We start from the raw sequence: 22834 nt of genomic DNA, 5'->3' as shown, positions 1-22834 counted from the left end.
TCCTGTGGCTTACACTGGCCGAGTATCTACACCTGTCTTAGGCATTTCCTGTGCAGCCAGACCACACAAGAAGGTTCCCCGTGTCAGTAGCTAGGAGGCTGATGGGGCTGGTTCGTGTGGGTCACGTGTGCCTGAGCCCTGGCCCTGTCCTAGGGAGTTGTGGGTGCCTTGAGGCACAGCCAGGGAGGAGCCCACATTGGCCTGAGGAGTGGTGTGCCGAAGGTCACTGAAGAGCACTGTCATTTGGTCAATGCCCTGGTCTCCGGTGGGAAGAGCAGTTGCGTTGTGTGAATGGTGGAGTTGGGGAGAGTCAGGGCTCTGACCATGTGGCAGGGTGGGCGGGCCCCATGGCCAGGTGGCCGACGTGCTGATTGCTCCAGGCACTGTCCCTGATGGAGAGTGGCATTCCACCCTCTCCCGGCCATCTCTCTACATCGTGATGCCCCTGCCTGTGGATTTGAGGACAATTTGGGGTGTGGGTGAGGTGGAGCTGTTTATGTTCACAGGGCCACGGTTAGAAGACTCTGGAGTGAGTGTAGCTGGGATGGGGGGGGGGGGCGCAGGTGCCGCATGGTCCTGGGGCCTGTGCCGATGGCTGTGGTCCCTGCCACAGTGTGGGTGCTGACTGGGGCAGGCTGTCTGGCAGAGGGTATGTGAGGGACTTGGTTATCTGCCGAGAGGCCTGGGGGTGGGGGAGCTGAAGGGTGATCTTCGGGAATTCGCCCTGCTCTTTGCTTGTGCGGGGGTCCTGGGTTCTTTCAAGGCTCCTCATTGGAGTGATGTGTTCCCCCCACTCTGAGATCTGCCTGTCTTCTGCAGTCATGCTTCGCCCATGTTCAACCATGTCCCCAGGAGTCTGCACATACCTGGAGGGAGTGGTAGCCAGGGTGGCTGAGCATCATGTTCTGACCTGCTGCTTGCGGAGGTGTTGGGCTTCTCTGAGCCTCAGCTTCCTCTTCTGTAAAATGGGGCAGCACCGACTTGCAGGGCTTATGGGGCTGAACAGCAAAGGCAGAGGTCTTGTCTTAGGGTCACCTTAGCTCAGTGTGTGGCTGTCCAGCAGGGCATGGCTATTGGTAAGTGTTTGCTTCAGGGAGAGAGGTATGGAGGAGGTGGAGGTATTTCTTCACCCATCAGGGTGTTAGTGACAGGAGAGAGACTCCCTGACACTGGTTCTTCCGACCCTGAGTTCTCAGGGTGTCAGAACTCAGAGTTTGCTCCTGGCCTCAGGAGTCATTCCTAACTGTCCGAGGTGAGATATAACAGATGGAGGCAGAGCAGCCCCTGTGAGGTGCCAGGCCTGGCATCTGTAGGTCTCAATCGTGCAATGGGGAGGTGGCTTTACCGTCTCCTGCAGAAGGGAGCCCCACTGAATACTAGCTCTGCATTGGATTTGGGATTCTTTTCTATCTTGGGAAGATTGTACCATCATCCTCTAGGTGATTGGGGTCACAAAGATGTTGTCATTTGTAGGCGTGCCCTGGGGAAACCTGGGTGGTAGGGCTGCATAACTGAAGAGGGCAGGATGAATGGTGACAAAGAGCAGGGTAATTGGGGTGGTGTGCTTATTTCACTGGTCATTTCATTTTACTTCATTTGGCTGTGTATTTGCGATTTTCGGTCATTATTTCATTACATACTTGTGTATCCACACAGTGGGAATTTTAACAACTGAGCTGTGGTTTCAGGTGTGTATGCCTTGTAATTGGATGAACCAATCTTAGCTCTCTAGGCTTTGAGCAGTTTAGATTTTGTACTTAGAAAGTTTCTTATGCATTCTTTCCTAAGTTTTTTAGTAGTCCAACTAGAGATTAGGGCACCTTACCTGTCTCCTGAGAAACCTGTATGTGGTCAAAAAGCAACAGTTAGAACCATACATGGAGTAACTGACTGATTTCAAATTGGGAAAGGAGTACACCAAGGCTGTATATTGTCACCCTGCTTACGTAACATCTATGCAGAATATGTGAAATGCTGGGCTGGATGAAACACAGGAGGAATCAAGATTGTCAGGAGAAAATATCAACAGCCTCAGATATGCAGAAAGTGAAAAGGAACTAAAGAGCCTCTCGATGAAGGTAAAAGAGGAGCGTGAAAAAGCTGGCTCGAAACTCAACATTAAAAAAACTAAGATCATGACATACAGTCCCATCACTTTATGGCAAATAGAAGGGGAGAAAGTGGAAACATTGACAGACTTTATTTTCTCGGGCTCCAAAATAATTGTGGACAGTGCCTGCAGCCATGAAATTAAAAGATACTTGCTCCTTGGAAGAAAAGTTATAACAAACCTCGACAGTGTATTGAAAAGCAGAGACATCACTTTTCCAACAAAGGTCTATATAATCAAATCTATGGTTTTTCCATAAAGAACAGAAACAGTAAGAACCTAACAGAATCGGAAGAGATTAAGAAGAGGTATCAAGAATACACAGAAGAACTGTATCAAAATAGTCTTAATGACCTGGATAACGACAATGGTGTGGTTACTCACCTAGAGCCAGATATACTGGAGTGTGAAGTCAAATGGGCCTTAGGAAGCATTACTATGAACAAAGCTAGTGGAGGTGATGGAATTCCAGCTGAGCTATTTAAAATCCTAAAGGATGATGCTATAAAGTGTTGCACTGAACATGTCAGCAAATTTGGAAAACTCAGCAGTGGCTGTGGGACTGGAAAAGCTCAGTTTTTATTCCAATCCCAAAGAAGGGCAATGCCAAAGAATGTTCAAACTACTGCACAATTGTGCTCATTTCACACGCTAGCAACGTAATGCTCAAAATCCTTCAAGCTAGGCTTCAACAGTATGTGAACCAAGAACTTCCAGATGTACAATCTGGATTTAGAAAAGGCAGAGGAAGCAGAGATCAAATTGCCGACATCCGTTGGGTCATAGAGAAAACAAGGGAATTCCAGAGGAACATCTACTTTTGCTTCATTGACTATGCTACAACCTTTGACTATGGCTCACAACAAACTATGGTAAAGTCTTAAAGAGATGGGAATACCAGACCACCTTACCTGTCTCCTGAGAAACCTGTATGCAGGTCAAAAAGAAACAGTTAGAACTATACATGGAACAACTGACTGGTTCCAAATTGGGAAGGGAGTATGTCAAGGCTGTATATTGTCACCCTGCTTATTTAACTTCTATGCAGAGTATATCATGCAAAATGCTTGGTGGATGAATCACAGGCTGGAATCAAGATTGTCAGGAGAAATATCAACAACCTCAGATAAGCAGATGACACCACCCCTATGGCAGAAAGTGAAGAGGAACTAAAGAGCCTCTTGATGAAGGTGAAAGAGGAGAGTGAAAAAGCTGACTTAAAACTCAGCATTCAAAAACCTAAGATCATGGCATCTGGTCCCATCACTTCAAGCAAATAGATGGAAAAAAAATGGAAACAGTGACAGACTTTCTTTTCTTGGGTACCAAAATCATTGTGAACGGTGACTGCAGCCATGAAAGTAAAAGACGTTTACTTCTTGGAAGAAAAGATATGGCAAACCTAGACAGCATTAAGAAACAGACGTCACTTTGCTGACAGAAGTTGGTATAGTCAAAGCTATGGTTTTTCCAGTAGTCATGTACAGATATGAGAGTAGGACTATCAAGGCTGAGTGCCAAAAGATTGATACTTGTGAACTGTCGTGCTGGAGAAGACTCTTGAGAGTCCCTTGGACAGCAAGGAGATAAAACCAGTCAATCCTAAAGAAAATCGACCCTGAATATTCATTGGAAGAACTGTTGCTGAAACTGAAGCTCCAATACTTTGGCCACCTAATGCAAAGAGCCGACTCATTAAAAAAGACCCTGATGCCGGGAAAGATTGAAGGCAGGAGGAGAACGGGACGACAGAGGATGAGATGGTTGGATGACATCACTGACTGAATGGACATGAATTTGAGCAGGCTCTGAGAGGTAGTGGAAGACAGGGAAGCCTGGCATGCTACAGTCCATAGGGTCGCAAAGAGTTGAACATGATTTAGCAACTGAACAACAACAATGAACTAGAACTTTGACCGCATCCTGGGCACGGAAAGCAGGGGTCTTAGAACATTGCACTGTATCTACCTACCCCTGCCTGCCTTTGGTGATATTGTATCTAATATTTTCCTCTGTGTTTGTTCTGTAGGAGTTTTATTTGGCTGCAGTGTGCCCGTGGGTGATTTTCCTTATATTTAACGTGATTAAGGTCTATAGTACTTACAGAATCTATGTCTAGATGTCTTGTTTCAGTTTTAGAAAACTTTGGGCTGTTATTTTAGACACATTGCTTTTGTTCCATTCTTTACGCCCTCTTGTTTTGGCTGTTGCCATTGTTTTCCCTCTCGATTTCCTATCGTTTGACCTTGTCTCCTAGTCTGCCTGGCCATTTCTGATGGATGTGATGAAAACTTACGGAGATATCTGAGGGAGGCTGTGGGTGATTTTGTCTTTCTCTGGAGAAGATTTACTTTTGTTCCCAGAGGCAGTTAGAATAAGAGGAGATCATATTAATCGAGTCTGGAATTAAGCTGATTCAAAGTGGAGCTTCACCCTTTGTGAGGGCTGCTCTGTTCCCTTTTATCCATGTTCCTAGCACTTAGCACTTCTGGGGGGATTAGACTGAAGCCTGGGTGTTCACTGAGGCCTCTCTGCCTCAGCAGACCCTGTCGCACTGCTGCAGCTCTGCCAAGCCCTTCAGTGTCTAGTCTGTGGTGGTAGTGCCGATGCTCTAAGGTAGAGCAGCACTGCTGCTGCTGCTAAGTCGCTTCAGTCGTGTCCGACTGTGCGACCCCATAGACGGCAGCCCACCAGGCTCCACCGTCCCTGGGATTCTCCAGGCAAGAACAGTGGACTGGGTTGCCATTTCCTTCTCCAATGCATGAAAGTGAAAAGTGAAAGCGAAGTTGCTCAGTCGTGCCCGACTCTTCGCGACCCCTTGGACTGCAGCCCACCAGGCTCCTCCATCCATGGGATTTTCCAGGCAAGAGTGCTGGAGTAGGGTGCTGTTGCCTTCTCCGAGAGCAGCACTGGTCCTGTAGAAATTTATTGTGAACCATATATGTAATACATAGTTTAAAAGCCACTTTTAAAGTATAGAAAGAACAAGTAGAGTTAACTTTAATAATATATTTTCCTTAACTTAATATATCAAAAATATCTTTTTAACGTGTATAGTTGACCTTTGAACAATGTGGGTTTGAACTGCATGGGCCCACTTACTATGTGGATTTTTTATTCCAGTAAATACATGTGACAGTATTATATGATCTGTGGTCGGTTCAGTCTGTAGATGCAGATTATGCAGACCGTGAGTTTGGAGGGCCCACTGTAAATGTGAATGTGGATTTCCAACTGTGTAGAGGATCATCGACCATAACCCCCATATTGTTCAAGGGTCAGCTGTAATTAAAATGAGATTATTAACCAGACTTAAAAATAGCTTTTAAAAATGCTATGTCTTAGAAATCTAGCGTGTATCTTAGGTTTAGATAGCATCTCAGTTTGCACTAGCCTCATGTCACGTATTCATAGCCACGTGTGACTCATAGCTATTGTCTTAGGCCACACGACTCTAGAGGAGGATGTGGCTGAGTGTGGGGTTCCCTTCTCTTCAGAGGAGCAGACCCGGCTTATTGCCCATTTCACATGCACGTGCCCTTTGTGCCTGCTCTCTTGTTTTCGTTGAGGCCCCAGGGCTCTTGCTGCCATCTTGAGGAGGAACCAAGGAGTTGGTTCACAGGACGGGGACAGATGGGAGCCACTAGCCTTTCTTTCACCCCAGAGAGCCCTGAGCTTCTGTCTGTGGTCCTTTGTTTTCTTGATCCCCTGCATTGTCTATGTGACAATGCCTCCCTCCGCCTTGCATTCTGGTGCATCACCTGACCCAGAGGGACATCTCCAGCTTCCTGACCTGCATCCTGGTATCCTGGTACAGCGTCTGGCCCAGAGGGGACACCAGCTCTCCCCCCACCCTGCTTCCCCCCCCCACGCCCTATACCCTGGTGCAGAGTGCCTGGCCCAGAGGGACACCATGTATGTCCAGGACTGGGAGCATGTTCACTCAGCAGACACTAACCTGAGGCCATCAGTCTGCCACCTGGCCCGTGTGGTCATCTTACCTCTGATGGTTAGATTACTTGGACTGCCCAGGGCCTCTGGATAGCAGTGGAGTGAGTCTGGGCCACATTTTTTGTGGGGTGGGGCTTAGAGGACTTGGCTGGATGGGACCTTCCGTAGTACGAAGCATTGGGTTCTCTCTCCTTTCTGCTTCTGTGAGCAGTCAGAGCTGCAGGTCTAGGTGTTCCTGGGCTTGGAGGTATGTGGGGGAGGGTCTGTTTTCTGGGGGAGTGTCCATAGCATTCAGCAGATTGATACAGGACCATGGACCCTGCTGTTACAGCAGGGTGCCCCAGCCGCAGGAAGATCCTTTACAGGAAATGGGGCCAATGAGGAGGCCCCAAAGGAGTGACCAGGCAGCAGCTGGGCCCTGGCGTTTGCTGCAGTGTTTGCCGTCCTGTCCCACTTCTCTCATAGGCACTGTCCTCAGTGAGGTACTCACCTCAACTGACCTTTGTCCACATCTATCTTTAGGTGTCTCTGTGCGGATGTGGCCTGGGCTAGAGTTGGCCCTTCCTAGAAACCAGACACATGGTGTGGCCACGTACAGTGAGTGACTGCTCCCGAGCTTCTGCCTGCTGGGCCTTGGGGCCGCCTCAGATGACTTCCCCTGCTTGAAGGGTAGAGGGGGAGCTAGGGCAGGGCCAGGGAGTGGCCAGTGGGATTGGCACAGGCCGGGTGCTAGCTCCCCTGCTCACTAACCTCCTATTTGCATTTCACACCACAATGGATGGCCCACTGCTCTGGCCCAGGGTACCAGGGTTACTCCATTACTCTGTTCTCTCTTGTCTGCCTGCTTCCAGGAGAGAACAGACCTGAGCTTGTGGTGCCACCTGCATAAGACCTCCATCCTTCCCCTTTGTATGGAGAGGAATGAGGTGTGGCGAGACCACAGCTGTATAGTTAAGACCCCATGGCTCGGCCAGGAGGGGCGAGCTAGACCGTGAGGGCTGACTCCCAGGACTTGCCAGGGAGACCTGCTCAAGGCAGCTGTGATAGGAGGAAGTGTGTCTTGGCCATGACCATCTGTCATAATCTGTGACTATCTGCAGGGCTGGGTCAGGTCTGTCTGTGGCCTGTGTGAGGCCTGAAGTGAGGTGAAGTGAATTCGCTCAGTTGTGTCCGACTCATTGCGACCCTGTGGGTAGTCTACCAGGCTCCTCAGTCCATAGAATTTTTCAGGCAAGAGTACTGGAGTGGATTGCCATTTCCTTCTCCAGGGGATCTTCCTGACTCAGGGATCGAACCCAGGTCTCCTGCATTGCAGTCAGATGCTTTACTGGCTGAGCCACCAGGGAGGTCCCATGAAAGATTTTATGGACTGGAGGGCTTGGGATTGGATCCTGCAAAGGGGCCGGGGCCTGCCCGGCGAGCTCCTGCCCTTGAGTATGCCAGTGGGCTCCGTCTCTGATCAGGTGCTGTCCTCAACGCCCCTCCCTCCACCCCGCAGCCTGTCTGCTCTCTGAGATGATCCCCACCCCGTGTCTGGTCCTCTTCCCTGTTTGGCTCCTTTTCTCCACCTGTCCTTACCAAGTCGTGACAGCTCCTGCCAGTTTCACTGTGGCCCTGCCTGTCCTGTGGTGAGGAGGATGAGCAGGCCTGGGGTAGGGTATAGCCTGCCCATGACCCTGAGCCTGCGGTGGGGCATGGGGCAGAGGCCTCCACCCCAGGAGTGCCCAGTATAAAGAGCCGTCTCAAAACTGACCCACTGTGTTCATGCCTGGAATAAGGGCTTCCTAAAGGGTAGAAAGGGGCCATCTCCTGTACCCTCCTACCCCCCACCAGACCTCACCTCTAGCCCTACCCAGAGTAAAAAGTGACAGTAGACCCCAGTGAGGGTCTGGGGAGGGGTTGACACACTTTGCTATGTTCACAGAAATGAAGGCGGGCCTGATGAGGCTGCCAGCTGGTCCTGAAGAACTGGTCTGTGCTGGGCCCGTAACTGCTCCCTCACCCCATCTGCTGGCTGATTAGAGCCAGAGGTGAAATACTGATGCTGGCTCAGCCTCAATCGAGTGATAATTAAGATTCAGTCATGGAGAATATGTGAAATGGTAGGGAAAAGGCTCCACCCAGCTCAGTAAAAAATGCATGTTCAGTCACATTTGGTATCTGTTTGATCAGCTATGCACTACTGTTTCATAATAATAACTTGGTGCGTAAGAAACATATTTGGACCTCAAAGTTACGTGACCATAGGAAATAAAAATCCTAAATTCCAATATGCATCATTTTGTGACAGAGAAGTGTGGTCGGGTGATCAATAAAGGCTTTTAGGAAAAACCTGTATTATATTAGGTCTGTGGAGTGAAAATAAGAATCTGAACTGTATTAGAGATGCTTTTCCTGGTGTATTTTTATGATATAGCTGGGATACTATGAAGTTCCATGGGAACCATTTCATAGAGCGTTGAAATAATGACACTGTTTCCAGTATGCTACAGATGACGTCCTTTACAGCTCATTAAACTTGTGGCATAGTTGTATGCCAGCTTGCGTGTGGTGAGGGCACCTCGTTTTCCATAGTCCTTCTGTAGGTGGCAGAAGGAATGGGGCCCGGGGAGGCTGGCCACTGGTGGCTCTGCCTTTTGTGGGAAGGGCAGTGGCCTGGGTGGCCTTAAAAGAGCAAAGGCCCTTAGAGACTCTACTTTTGAGTCATTTGTGTACCTAAACCTCCCTCCACCCCAGAGAAGACAGTATTGTTTACAAAGGCAGTGAGAGGCTGGATGGTGATATTCACGCTTCCTTCTCAGCAATTATAAGCTTGCTGGCACCCATGACAAAGAAAGTGTGAGTGTTGGAGTGTCCAGCCCTCCCTGACCTGTCTGTCTGCTGAGATTTTACTCTCAGCCCGTGCCCAGTGGGATCTTCCTTTTTCTGAGACTCCATGGACCCTTTATGTTGGGTCTGTACTTCTGAGAAGCGGGATTCCATCGTATGGTAGCAGTGGGAGGACTTTTCACTTCAGTAATGGTGCCTTTATTTTAGTTCAGTTTAGTTTATCTTGTATTTCTTCAGAAGCAAAGGAAAACTGTATTCTTTGATCAAAGAGTGGAGAGGTGTGAGCTCATACTCTAGAGTACACACTATTTGATGCCTTTGTTTGGAAATGATTTAGGAAAAAACATCCCTCCCTTTTCTGTGAGCTTGTGTATTTTTTTGCTTAGATGCAGCTGAAGAGAGCACTTGAGTTTAAAAGAAGTAAATACAGTAAATATTAGAGGGAACAGGTCACAGCCCAATGTGTGTGATATTACCGTCTGTCCAGGGCTCTCCTTTGCTGCCCAGGTGGAGTGTAGCTCTTGAGAGAGGTCAGGACAGCCCCACTGAGCCACCTGCCTTGGGGCAGAGCCAGCACCTGGCTGCTGTCCCTGCAGCCACCAGCCCCTGTGGTGGGTTGTAAACCACAATCAGCCCACTCTTCTGGGACCTCACACCCTCATATAGGATGCTTCCTACTGGAATCCCTGCCCTGCCAGTGCCCTGGGTAGGTGGGGGCGGCTTTCTCCCCAGGCCATTGGGAATGTTCTCTGTCTCATGGTGCCTGCAGCTGGCACACCCACCTATCCCTTTGCTCTGATTTTGGTGCAGTGTAGTTGCGTGCTTTTCTGTTGCCTGCCATCCCTGCTGAACCTGAGGTTGTCCACGGCTTTTCCTGCATGCCTAGAGCCTCAGTGACCATTGGTTGACTGAGCGAGGTGCAGGGATCCTTGCCTGAAGTAGGAGTCAGGGACAGAGCAGTGTCCTCTTCTCCATTGACATCTCCACTCCCTGTGTCCCACTCCTCCTTGGACCCGAGACCCTGTGCCTTCTCTCTGTTTTATGGTGAGAGAGTGGTGAAGAATGGGCCAGCTCCGCAGCAGCTTGAGCCTGGATCAGGTCCTCTAGACTCGAGAAGGCTCTTCCCACCAGTGGTATCCAGGGCCTAGAGTGTGCAGAAGACTGTGTAGGGCCAGTGACCCCTGCCCTTGGGCCCACTCTGTTCCTGGATCCCCTGTCCTCAGGTGACTCTCTGTACATGGGACTGTTCTCAACAAAGACCCTTGACACTTTGTTTTTTGACCAGATGGGGTTGAAGAGAGGTCCAGATTGCTAACCCTAGGACTCTGGCTGTTCTTGACACTCTCCCAGCTGCTCGTGTCCCCTGTCTGTATTGTGTGTGTGGATCCTGCCTTTCCCTGTCTGGACTCAGGGTTGCCAGGCAGCTCTGCTCCTCATGGGGTTGGTTGGCTTTGCATGGAGAAAGGAGATGGTTGCAGAATCCCCTGAGAACAGCCAGGGTGACCCTCTGGGTCTGATGATTTCAGCTCTCACTCATGTGATGTTGGGCAGATCTGGTGACCCCTTGGTGGCTGGGAGGGCCTATTAGATCCAGGGATTTCTTCCTCTGACCACCTTAGCCATCTCTTCTCCCTGCCCCTACCCTATTCAGAGGGTGCCATCTGTGACTGGCTGGACCTTTTTCCTGTAGGAGAAAAGGGCTGGCATTGTCCCAGAATGGATTTATCCTTTATCATCTGGTTGACTTTGACCATCCTTACCCAATAAATTATTTACCAATAATTTACCCTCCACCAGGGATCTGGTGGCAGAGAGGCTGGTCTAAGAGACCTCACCCTCTTGTGTGGTGGGGGTGAGCTGTCCCGTAGCGATACTATGTGACCAGCCAGAGCCCACCTCCTCAACATCAGACCTCCAGAACAACCTGACTCTGGCAGGATTTGGGGGTCTCAAAGGGATTATGTGCGTTCTTCCTACCCTGACTTATGACTTGAGCCCCCAGCACATCAAAGAATGAAATCACTCCACAAACAGTGATAACGCGTCAGTCACTGTGGTGGTCCTGCCTTCATGGAGTCACTGAGCTGATGGGGCCAGCTAGCAATCAACAAACTGGAAAGGACCCCAGCCAGCTCTGAGAGAAGGGACGCTGGGCAGCATACTGCAGGCAGCTCTGGACAGTGCTCTGAGGACATGCCAGCTGACCTTTTAAATTATCGAGCAGTGTGTCACCTAGTTAAAAATAGCCCAGTGGCTTAGAACATAAAATAAGGTCGGCTCCCTCCCACTTCCACACCCAGTCCAGCTCCAAGTGGCGCTGTTGTTAAAGATCTGACTTTTGTGTCATACTTGAGTCTTGGCTTTACCATGTTTAGCTGGCATCTGAAAATCAAAACTGTGGCATATGCAGGGCACTCTCCTCTCCCTCTCAGTGTTGTTAGTTAGGTTATTTATAACATGAACCTTTTGCTCTGCACTAAAATGAAATCTTTTGCTTTACTGTTGGTTGATGCTGAAATACGGGCAAAAACAATTTTTATTGTAAGTAATCCTGTGAGTTTGCTTTAGAACAAATGACTAGACCGTTAGACGGTTTAGTAACTGAAGTGTCGTTGCCCAGATGGCTGCTGGGTCTGGGAGTGGCACAGTGTTGCACCCCGTGTCCTTTCAGGCTTCTGTCACAGGGTGCAGCCAAGTTCAGTCACCCCTTGTAGGCCAGCGGGGCTTCACCGAGTTCCTTTTTGTGTTCTCTGCTTTGCAGAAACGCTTCCAGTAGCTGTTTCACCTGGGGTGCTGTGAAGTAACCTCTGGGTTCTCAAGTGTCTGAGAATAAGTCTTTGGGCCTCATGGTTTGATGTCCCTTTGGCAGATGATAGAATTGCAGGTTTGAGTCGGCATTTTGAGGATGCTGCCAGTATTACCAGTGAGACTGGGCGCCTGTCTGGGTGTTCCTTGGGAGGTAGGACTTAGTCTCAGCCCTTGGGAATCTGATTTTTTCTGGAATGAGACTGGAGGTGGGTCGTTTCTCATTGATTCGGCCGTGGCGTATGCTTTTGTTCTAAATAGTTCTCCTTTTAGCTTGGGGAAATGTTACTCTGCTATCGTCTTCTTTCCTGGTACCTGTTCTCTCCTCCTGTTCCGTGTTGTTAGGACTTCCAGCTGGTTCTTTCGTGTCTCTAGATGTTTTTCTTCTCTTTATCTATTTGGCTTTGTGGTGCTTTCATTTTACTTTTTACATTCGAAACATTGAGGTATAACTTACATATAATGAAACACAGATCTCAAGTGTATACATGATGAGCTTTGACATATGCGTGGGAAGGTGTAACCTTTGTCTTCAGTTACAATGTAGAATGTTTCTGTCACGCCCTCATCCCCCACCACTACCCCCCCCCATCCTTCACCTCCCCCCACCCCCGCCAGGTTTGCAGCTTCTGCATTGCCCCTCACCCAAGAGGCAAGCCCTTGCTCTGGTTTCAACCCCATGTGTGAGTTTTGCCTTCTCTGGAGTTCAGGAGATATTAGGAGTGGAGCTGGGCTTCCCTGGGGGCTCAGCAGTAAAGAATCTACTTGCCAATGCAGGAGACGCAGGTTTGATCCCTGGTCTGGGAAGATCCCTGGAGAAGGAAATGGCAACCCATTGCCGTATTCTTGTGGGGAAAATCTCATGGACAGAGGAGCCTGATGGGCTATAGTTCATAGGGTTGCAGAGTTGGGCATAACTTAGCAACTGAACAACAGCAACAAAGTTGAAGGGGAGTAGCTGAACCTAGAGCAGGGGTGAACCTGCCAAGGGCTCTCTGAGGCTTGTACCAGCTTGTGTTTCCAACAGCTGTGTGCCCAGAGAGCTCAGCTGCTCTCGGATGCCCAGTGGTTGGAATGATCCATCTTTTTATTTTAGCCCTTCTGGTGGGTGTGAAGTGGTGACTTGTGCTTTTAATTGACATTTTTCTGGTGACTCATGGTGCTTTACACATTTTCATGTACTTATTGGCCTTTTCTGCATCTTTTGTGACTTTTCTTTTTATGTCTTTATTGTTGAGGTGTGGGAGTTCTATCTATATTCTGGATGTAACTCCATGTCAAAAGCACCTATTGAGAATATGTTGGTGACTTACTTTCTAAAACAAAGTATTGCTTTTGATGAGCAGAACATGTTTCCATGTTATTGTCTTGGTGAAATGATAACTTTTTTGTATTTACTGTTTCATTGGGTTACAGAATACCTTATTCTTAAAATACAGAGCTTTAATTTGCAAAAGCTCTTCCTTGATTGTTCCTATTTAAATAGAAGCTGCTCTTATTTATTTGTGTCAAGCTCTTGGATTTTTATGAGGACATGAACTAGATTTTTGGGGAAGTGGCTTTTGTGCCTGAATTGCTTGTTTTTCTGGAATCAGTCTTGCTGTATCTCTGCTTTGTTGGTGATTATTCTATTCAGTCCTGCTTGTACCTGGAGTGTCTGATGACGGTTTATTGAGGTGGGCCTGGTGGGTGGGAGAATGCCTAATGGGTACAGTGTTACTTGGGATAGAATTCCTTAACCAGCTAATCTTGTCATGACCCCAGGGCCCTTCTCTTCTTTTGGATTGGTTGGAGTCTGGCTTGATGTCCTCTGGGGTCTTTCAAAGGACCTGAGAGGTCTTGGGCTGTGTTTTTTTCAGCTCTGATTTTTGAAATGTATCCATTTCTGTCTTCCTGCTGCTGCTGCCAAGTCGCTTCAGTCATGTCCGACTCTGTGCGACCCCAGAGACAGCATCCCTGGGATTCTCTAGGCAAGAACACTGGAGTGGGTTGCCATCTCCTTCCCCAATGCATGAAAGTAAAAAGTGAAAGTGAAGTTGCTCAGTCGTGTCCGACTCCCAGCGACCCCATGGACTGCAGCCCACCAGGCTCCTCCGTCCATGGGATTTTCCAGGCAAGAGTACTGGAGTGGGGCGCCATTGCCTTCTCCTAAAACTCCTCAAAAACTTGATGGTTTGTGTTCATTTGTATTTATGTTTCCTTCTGAGAGTTCTCCTGGTGGGAAGGTGAAGGGTGGGCTTTGTAGGTTGATTAGGCTGTGATGGAGGTGACGCTGGGGGCACATACTCAGGCTTGGGGAGAAGGCTGTGCTGGGGCATCTAGGGGTAAGATTCACCCATGAGGTGAAGTTGAAAACAACAGAACTCTGGTGGAAATCCACTGGAGGGATTTAAGAAGGGAAGGGCCAGGATCTAGGCTGCAGAGGAGGGATGAAGACAGGTGGCCGGGTTGCTGGTGGACTGGGATCCAGGTAATGCTGGAGCAGATGGATCAAGGGCAGGGAAGGTGCTTGGTGTGTGGGACTGTGCTGAGGAGTCCGTGTCTTCCTCCCAAGATGTGGCTGGGCATACTTATGGATGACACCCCAGGGGTGCCTTCCCGTACCGTGATGGTGGGCTACAGTTCCCTACTTAACCTTGCCGTCCCAGCTCAGTGCCCGAGCTGCAGGTATCCCCAGGCCCTAGCGAGTGTGTCTTCTGTGTCCTCTCGCGTTGATGCAGATGAGCCTGGGACTCTGCTACTCGTCTCTACCTCTCATGCCGTTGTTTCCTTGTTTTCTGGTTGTCATCTGCTGTGGTTGTGGACATGTCCTCAAAGTTACGGGTAAATTAGAAGTAAACAGATGCTTCTTTCTCTTAATAATACTCAGTAAGTGGGTGTGGACGGAGCAAGGTTTCAGAGGTTTTTTTTCTTTTTTAAATTTTGATATAGTTGCTTTAAAATGTTGTATTAGTTTCTACTGTACGATGAGGTGAACTGACTATATGTATGCATATATCCCCTCTGTCTTGGCCCTCCCCCACCCATCCCACCCGTCTAGGTCACCACAGAAGGCTGAACTGAGGTCCCCGCAAGCAATATGAATGTCAGTCTCAATCTCCCAATTCAATCCACTCCCACTTCCCCTCCACCCCGCCATGTCCACAAAGATTCTCTACATCTTTATCTCTATTCCTGCCCGGCAGATAGGTTCATCTGTCCTGTTTTGCTAGATTTCACATATATGTGTTAATATACAGTATTTGTTTTTCTCTTTCTGACGTACATCACTCTGTATGACAGATTCTAGGTCCATCCACGTCTCTACAAATGACTCAGTTTTGTTTCTTTTTAAGGCTGAGTAGTATTCCATTGTATATATATATATGTACCACACTGTCTTCTCTTTTTTTCTTGGCCACACCAGGGGGAGTGTGGGATTTTAGTTCCCCGAGCAGGGATCGAACCCACGCCCCCTACAGTGGAATCGTGGAATCCTAACCACTGGACTACTAGGGAATTCCCCTGTCCCACATGTTCTGTATCCATTAGTCTGTGATGGATGCTTAAGTTGCTTCCATGTCCTGGCTTTTGTAAATAGTGCTGCAATGAACATTGGGGTGCCATGTGTCTTTTTAAACTGTGGTTTTCTCAGGGTATATGCCCAGTAGTGGGATTGCTGAGTCATTTGGTAGTTCTATTTTCAGTTTTTTAAAGGAACCTCCATACTGCTCTCTATAGTGGTTGTATCAATTTACATTTCCAGTGCAAGAGGTTTCCCTTTTCTCCATACCCTCTCAAGCATTTATTGTTTGTAGATTTTTGATGAAGGCCATTCTGACAAGTGTGAGGGGATACCTCATTGTGGTTTTGACCTGTACTTCTCTAAAAATTAGTGATGTTGACCATCTTTTCATACGCCTCTTGGCCATCTGTATGTTTTCTTTGGAGGAATATCTATTTAGGTCTTCCACCAGTTTTTTGATTGGGTGGTTTATGTTGAGCTGTGTGAGCTATTTGTATATTTTAGAAATTAGTCACTTTTCAGTTGCTTCATTTACAAATATTTTCTCCCATTCTGGGGGTTGTCTTCCTGTCTTGTTTATGGTTTCCTTTTCTTTGCAAAAGCTTTTAAGTTTAATTAGGTCCTATTTGTCTATTTTTGTTTTTATTTTCATTAGTAAAGGAAGTGAGTCAAAAAGGGTGTTGCTGTGATTTATGTCAATGAGTGTTCTTCCTGTCTTTTCCTCTAAGAGTTTTATAGTATCCAGTCTTAAGTTTAGGTCTTTATCTATGTTGAGTTTATTTTTGGGTATAGTGTTAGGGAGTGTTCTAATTTCATCCATTTACATGTAGCTGTCCAGTTTTCCCAGCACCACTTATTGAAGAGACTGTCTTTTCTCCATTGTATATTCTTGCCTTTTTCGTCATACATTAGGTGACCATGGGTGTGTGGGTTTATCTCTGGGCTTTCTGTTCTGTTTCACTGATCTGCGTTTCTGTTTTTGTGTCAGTACCATACTGTCTTGATGACTGGAGCTGTGTCGTGTAGTTTGAAGTCAGGGAGCCTGATTTCTTCTGCTCTGTTTCTCTTAAGATTGCTTCAGCTCTTTGGGTCTTTTGTATTTCCATATAAATTGTAAAATTTTTTGTTCTAATTCTGTGAAAAATGCCATTGGTAATTTGATAGGGATCGCATTGAATCTATAGATTGCTTTGGGTGGTATAGTCATTTTCACAATATTGATTCTTCTAATCCAAGAGTGTGGTATCTTTCTCCATTTGTTTGTGTCATCTTTGATTTCTTTCATCAGTGTCATATACTGATGTGTACTAGTTTCTGAGTACAGGTCTTTTACCTCCTTAGGTAGGCTTATTCTTAGATATTTTATTCTTTTTGTTGCAGTGGTAAATGGGAGTTTCCTTGATATTTCTTTCTCAACTTTTGTTGTCAGAGTATAGTAATGCAAGAAGCTTCTGTACATTAATTTTGTATCCTGCAACTTTACCAAATGTATTGATTAGCTAAAGTAGCTTTCTACTGACATCTTTAGGGTTTTCTATGTATAGTATCGTGTCATTTACATACAGTGTCAGTGTTATGTCTTCTCTTCCAGTTTGCATTCCTTTTATTTCTTTTTCTTCATAACTAGGACTTCCAAAACTATGTTGCATAATAGTGGTGAGAGTGGACATTCTTACTAAGTCTGTTTCTGATGTTAGAGGAAATGCTTTTAGTTTTTCATCACTGAGCATATTTGCCGTTGGTTTGTCATATATGGCCTTTATTATGTTGAGGTAGGTTCCTGCTGTGCCCATTTTCTGGAGAGATTTTATCATGAATGGATATTGAATTTTGTTAAAAGCTTTTTCTGTCTCTATTGAAATGGTCATATGGTTTTTATTCTTTAATTTGTTGATATGGGTTATTGCGCTGATTGGTTTATGTGTATTGAAGAACCCTGGGATAAATCCCACTTGATTATAGTGTATGATCCTTTTTGTATGTTCTTGGATGCTGTTTGCTAGTATTTTGTTGAAAATTTTTGCCTTTATGTTCATTACTGATATTTGTCTGTAATTTTCTTATTTTGTGCTTTTTTTTTTGTCTGGTTTTGGTATCAGGGTGATCGTGGCCTTGTAGGATGAGCTTGGGAGTGTTCCTTCCTGTGCAGTTTTTTGAAAGAGTTTGAGAAGGGTGGGTGTTAGATCTTCTCTAAATGTTTGATAGAATTTGCTTGTGAAGCCATCTGGTCCTGGATTTTGTTTGTCAGAAGATTTTTAATTGGAGTTTCAATTTCATTACTTGTAATTGATCTGTTTAAAACAATTTTCTATTTCTTCTTGATTCAGTCTTGGGAGATTGTACCTTTCTAAGAATTTGCCCATTTCTTCCAGGTTGTCTGTTTTATTGGCCTGTAGTTGCTTGGATAGTCTCTTATAGAGAAGGAAATCAGAGAAGGCGATGGCACCCCACTCCAGTACTCTTACCTGGAAAATACTATGGACGGAGGAGCCTGGTAGTCCATGGGGTCACAAAGAGTTGGACATGACTGAGCGACTTCACTTTCACTTTTCACTTTCATGCATTGGAGAAGGAAATGGCAACCCACTCCAGTGTTCTTGCCTGGAGAATCCCAGGGACGGGGGAGCCTGGTGGGCTGCTCTCGATGAGGTTGCACAGAGTCGGGCAGGACTGAAGCGACTTAGCAGCAGCAGCAGAGAAGGAAATGGCAATCCATTCCAGTGTTCTTGCTGGGAGAATCCCATGGACAGAGGAGCCTGGCAGGCTACACAGTCCATGGGGTCACAAGAGTTGGATACGACTTAGCGACTAAACCACCACCACAGTCTCTTATGATCCTTTGTATTTCTGTGGTATTAATTGTAATTTCTCCTTTTTCATTTCTAATTTTATTAACTTGAATCCTCTCCCTTTTTTTTCCTGATGAATCTGGCTAACAATTTATCAGTTTTGTTTCTTTTCAGAGAACCAGCTTTTAGTGTCATTGATTTTTGCTATTATTTCATTCCTTTCTATTTCATTTATTTCTCTTGATTTTTGTGATTTCTTTCCTTCTACCAACTTTGGGTTTTGCTTGTTCTTTTTTCTGTAGTTGCTTTAGGTATAAGGTTGTTTATCTGATATTTTTCTTGTTTCTTGAGATAGGATTGAATTACTATAGACTTTCCTCTTAAAACTGCTTTTGCTGTATCCCATAGGTTTTGGGTTGTCATGTTTTTGTTGTCATTTATTTCTAGGTATTTTTACAATTTTCTCTTTGATTTCTTCAGTGATGTCTTAGCTACTTAGTAGCATATTATTTAGCCTCCATGTGTTTGTGCTTTTTACAGTTGTTTTTCTATAATTGATTTCTAATCTCATAGCATTGTGGTTGGAAAAGGTGCTTAATATGATTTTAATTTTCTTAAATTTACTGAGACTTGGTTTATGACCTAAGATGTGATCTATCCTGAAGAATTTCCTGTGTGTGTTTGAGAAGAATGTGTATTCTGTTGCTTTTGGATGGAATATCCTCTGAGTATCAGTTAAGTCTGTCTGGTCTGCTGTGTCATTTAAAGTTTGTATTTCCTAATTTATTTTCTGTCTAGATGATCTGTCCATTGGTATAAGTGGGATGTTAAATCCCCCCACTGTAATTGTAATCCTGTTGATTTCTCCTTTGATTGCTGTTAACATTTGCCGTATGTTTTGACATGCACCTATGTTGGGTGCATAAGTATTTACAGTTGTTAGATCTTGTTCTTGGATTGATCCCTTGATCATTATGTCGTGTTCTTCCTTTTCTGTTGTAATAGTCTTTATTTTATTTTAAAGTCTAGTTTATCTGATTGCTTCTCCAGCTTTCTTTTGATACCCATTTGCTATAGAATACCTTCTTCCATTCCCTCACTTTCAGTCTGTACGAGTCTCTAGGTCTGAAGTGGGTCCCTTGTAGACAGCATGTATACAGGTCTTGTTTTTGTATACATTTGGCCAGTCTTTTGGTTGGAGCATTTAATCCATTTACATTTAAGAGAATTATTGATATGTATATTCCTATTGCCATTTTCTAATTGTTTTGGGTTTGTTTTTATAGGTCTTTCTCTTCCCTTGTGTTTCCTAGAGAAATTCCTTTAGCATTTGTTGTAAAGCTGGTTTGGAAGTGCTGAATTCTCTTAGCTTTTGCTTGTCTGTAATGCTTTTGATTTTTCCATCAAATCTGAACCAGATCCTTGCTGGCTAGAATAATCTTATTTGTAGGTTTTTCTCTTTCATCATTTTAAATGTATCTTGCCACTCCCTTCTGGCCTACGCAGTTTCTGCTGCAAAATCAGCTGATAACCTTTTGGGGATTCCCTTGTGTGTTATTTTTTGCTGTTCCTTGCTGCTTTTAATATTTTCTTTGAATTCAATTTTTGTTAGTTTGATTAATATGTGTCTCAGTGTGATTATCATTGGGTTTGTCTCCTTGAGTAGGGAAGTCTCTGTGCTTCCTGGACTTGGGTGGCTATTTCCTTTCTCATGTTGAGGAGGTTTTCGACCAATCTTTTCAAGTATTTTCTCAGACCCTTTCTCTTTTCTTCTTCTGAGACCTCTATAATTCGAATGTTGTTGTGTTCAGTGATGTCCCAGAGGTCTGTGAGACTGTCTTCATTTCTTCTCATTCTTTTTCTTTATTCTGCTCCTCAGTAATTATTTCCAGCATTTGATCTTCCAGCTTACTTATTCATTCTTCTGTCTCAGATAATTTGCATTGATTCCTTCCAGTGTATTTTTCATTTCCCTTGTTGTGTTGCTCATCACTGTGTATTCTTTAGTTCTTCTGGGTCCTTGTTAAATATTTCTTGTATTTTCTTGATCCACACCTCCATTCTATTTCCAAGATTTTGGATCATCTTTATTACTGTTCCTCTGAATTCTTTTTCAGGTTGATTGCCTGTTTCCTCTTCATTTATTTGGTAAGGTTTTTACCTTGCTTCTACATCTGTAACGTATTTTTTTTTGTTATCCCATTGTTTTTGATGGGCAGGGCTGTGTTCCTGTCTTGCTGGTTGTTTGACCTGATTAGTTCAGCACTGGAGTTTGCAGACAGTTGAGTGGAGCTGTGTGTTGGTGCTGAGATGAGGACTTCTGGGAGACCTCACACTGACTAATTTCCCTGTGACCTGCAGTTCTCTGTTAATTCAGCAGTTTGGACTTGGCACTACCACCACAGGAGCTCAGGCCCAACCCCTGGCCTGGGAACTAAGGCCCAGTAAGCCTTAAAGTGCAGAAAAAAGAAAAAAAAAAAAAAAGCAAGCAACAAGCAGAAAAGAACAGAACAATACCAAACAATAAAGTAAGGTAATTAGGAAAGTAAAAACTATATTTAGCAAAATAACTCTAAAAATTAAACAGGACAAAATAAAACAGAATGATAACAGCAAAAAAAAAAAAAAGAAAAAAGAAAGGCAAAAGAAAGACAATAAAGCAGTTTAAAAACTAATTAGAAAAAGAATAAAAATAAAAGATAAAGACATAAAAATAAGACTTCCCTGGTGGTCCAGTGGCTAAGACTCTGTGCTCTATTGCAGGGAGCCTGAGTTTGATCCCTGTTTAGGGAACTAGATCCCACATGTCACACCTAAAAATTCCACTTACTGCAAGGAAGGTCAAAGATCTCACTTTCACGTGACACAGCTAAGACCCAGCACAGCCAAATAAATAAATAAAAATAAGTAACTATTGAGAAAAAATAAATAAAATACTCTCCACGCCTCCTCTTCCAGTCTTCTTCCTTCTACTGTGAGCTATAGCCTCCCCCTGCCTCCCCAGGGGACCCTCCAAGACCTCCAGATAGGTCTCTGGACCCGCTTTGGTGTTCCGCTCACTAGCATCTGCTCCTGAAGCTGGCCTGGAGCACACATGCCATGTAGGCCAGTTGGGGCATAGGCCTCCACTGGCGTGCCCATAGGGGCTGGCGCAGCCAGGGAAGAGGCCTTGGAGGCGGGTGGCGTCCGGCTTGCCTGTACCTACATGGCCAAAGGAAGCTCTGTCAGGGGCGGGACTTGGGCTGCCAGTACTGTGTGGCTGGAAGAGGCCTTTGTGGGTGTGAGGGCTCAGGATTGGGATCCACACAGTTGGAAGAGGCGTTGGGGCTGGACTCAGGCCTAAGATGCAAGCGTCTGGAAGAGGCCTGGGGTGGTAGGGGGGCCGGGTGGTCTTAGGCCTGAGATCTGTGCAGCTGGAGGGGTCCCAGCGGGTGGTGGGGCTTTCAGGCCCAGGACCCCCACAGACTCACCGGGGCTGAGTGGGCAGAGGAGACGCTGGCTGTGTTCCCCTCTATTCCCAGCCTCCCACAGGTTCCTCCCTGTCCTCGCTGATCCCTTGGTGGTGAGTGGGCTCCTCTGAGTGCGGAAACCTTCCCTCTCCTCCAGACACCCTCAGTGGTGCCTGTCTGGTCCCACCGCCACTCTTCTTCTCTCCCTCCCTCCCACATCCTACCTGGTTGCTCGGGAATTCCTCCCACCCCTCAGGTGTCCAGGTCCCGCATCAGGGCCTCGTCAGCGCCCTAGCTGTGAGCAGATGCAAACTCTACATCTTCCTACTCTGCCATCTTGATGCTGCCCCTCAGAGGTGTTTTGGGGGAAAAAACACATGAGTATTACAGTGTGGGGTTTGGCGGTATCTCTGATTCCCAGAGACCTTTTTGCTGAGCTTCTTGAGCAGAGAGAAGCTAATTTGAAATTGATGAGATATCAGGGTCTGATGGTCCAGATGTTGGACAATCGTGAACAGTTGTGCTGGCTTCATGAATCAGGCCTGTCCTGCTCTCTGTGGGTAAAGAGGGGAAGGACTTGAAACTGGGTCAGATTTCCCTCAACTCCAGATATCTAGTCCTTTCCTCCTGCCGTGTTGTGTGTTAAGAGCCGAGAGAGCGGCCTGGCAGAGTCCTGGCCCCGGCTCCCTGCAAGGCCTCTGCCTGAGGCTGTGCCAAGTATCGCTCTCAGTCCGTGTGTGTTTCTCTCTAGGACCGGAAGCTCACCAAACTGGAGAGGCAGCGGTTCAAGGAGGAGGCCGAGATGCTGAAGGGCCTGCAGCACCCTAACATTGTGCGCTTCTATGACTTCTGGGAGTCCAGTGCCAGGGGGAAGCGGTGCATTGTGCTGGTGACCGAACTGATGACCTCGGGGACACTGAAGACGTGAGCATGCTACCCACCCAGCCAGCTGGGGCCTTGGGGTGGGCTTGGCCTGGGCCTCAAGAGTTGCAATGGCTGAGGCCCTGGGCCTGCGTCTGCTTGGGATGGTCCTGGCTGGTGTGGCCAGCAGCCCTTTCTCAGAAGTGCCCCTGTTTGGGAAATAAATACACAGCCCTCAGCAACTGGGAGTCCCTTCCCCACACGAGCCGTGGGTGAGCCTCACCCCCACCTGCAGGTATCTGAAGCGGTTCAAGGTGATGAAGCCCAAGGTTCTACGTAGCTGGTGCCGGCAGATCCTGAAGGGCCTGCTGTTCCTGCACACCAGGACGCCCCCCATCATCCACCGGGACCTCAAGTGTGACAACATCTTTATCACTGGGCCCACAGGGTCTGTGAAGATCGGCGACTTGGGCCTGGCCACCCTCAAGAGAGCATCCTTTGCTAAAAGCGTGATAGGTGAGCCCGTCTTGTCTCT

The 22834-nt window shown here is 46.5% G+C and overlaps 1 protein-coding gene across 9 annotated transcripts in view; it reads left to right on the top strand.

The window, feature by feature from the left end:
* The window catches only part of WNK2 (WNK lysine deficient protein kinase 2), a 154902-nt gene that overhangs the window by 21441 nt on the left and 110627 nt on the right, over window positions 1-22834 (top strand). For all 9 annotated transcript variants that reach the window (XM_069575634.1, XM_069575629.1, XM_069575628.1 and 6 more), the window contains exons 3-4: window positions 22190-22362; window positions 22595-22815. In XM_069575634.1, the coding sequence (XP_069431735.1) occupies window positions 22190-22362; window positions 22595-22815 (394 nt within the window). The remainder of the gene's footprint in view (window positions 1-22189; window positions 22363-22594; window positions 22816-22834) is intronic.

The sequence above is a fragment of the Ovis canadensis genome, chromosome 2 (genome assembly GCF_042477335.2).
Source record: "Ovis canadensis isolate MfBH-ARS-UI-01 breed Bighorn chromosome 2, ARS-UI_OviCan_v2, whole genome shotgun sequence".
NCBI lineage: Eukaryota > Metazoa > Chordata > Mammalia > Artiodactyla > Bovidae > Ovis > Ovis canadensis.
This window is presented reverse-complemented; position numbering and strand designations above follow the sequence as displayed.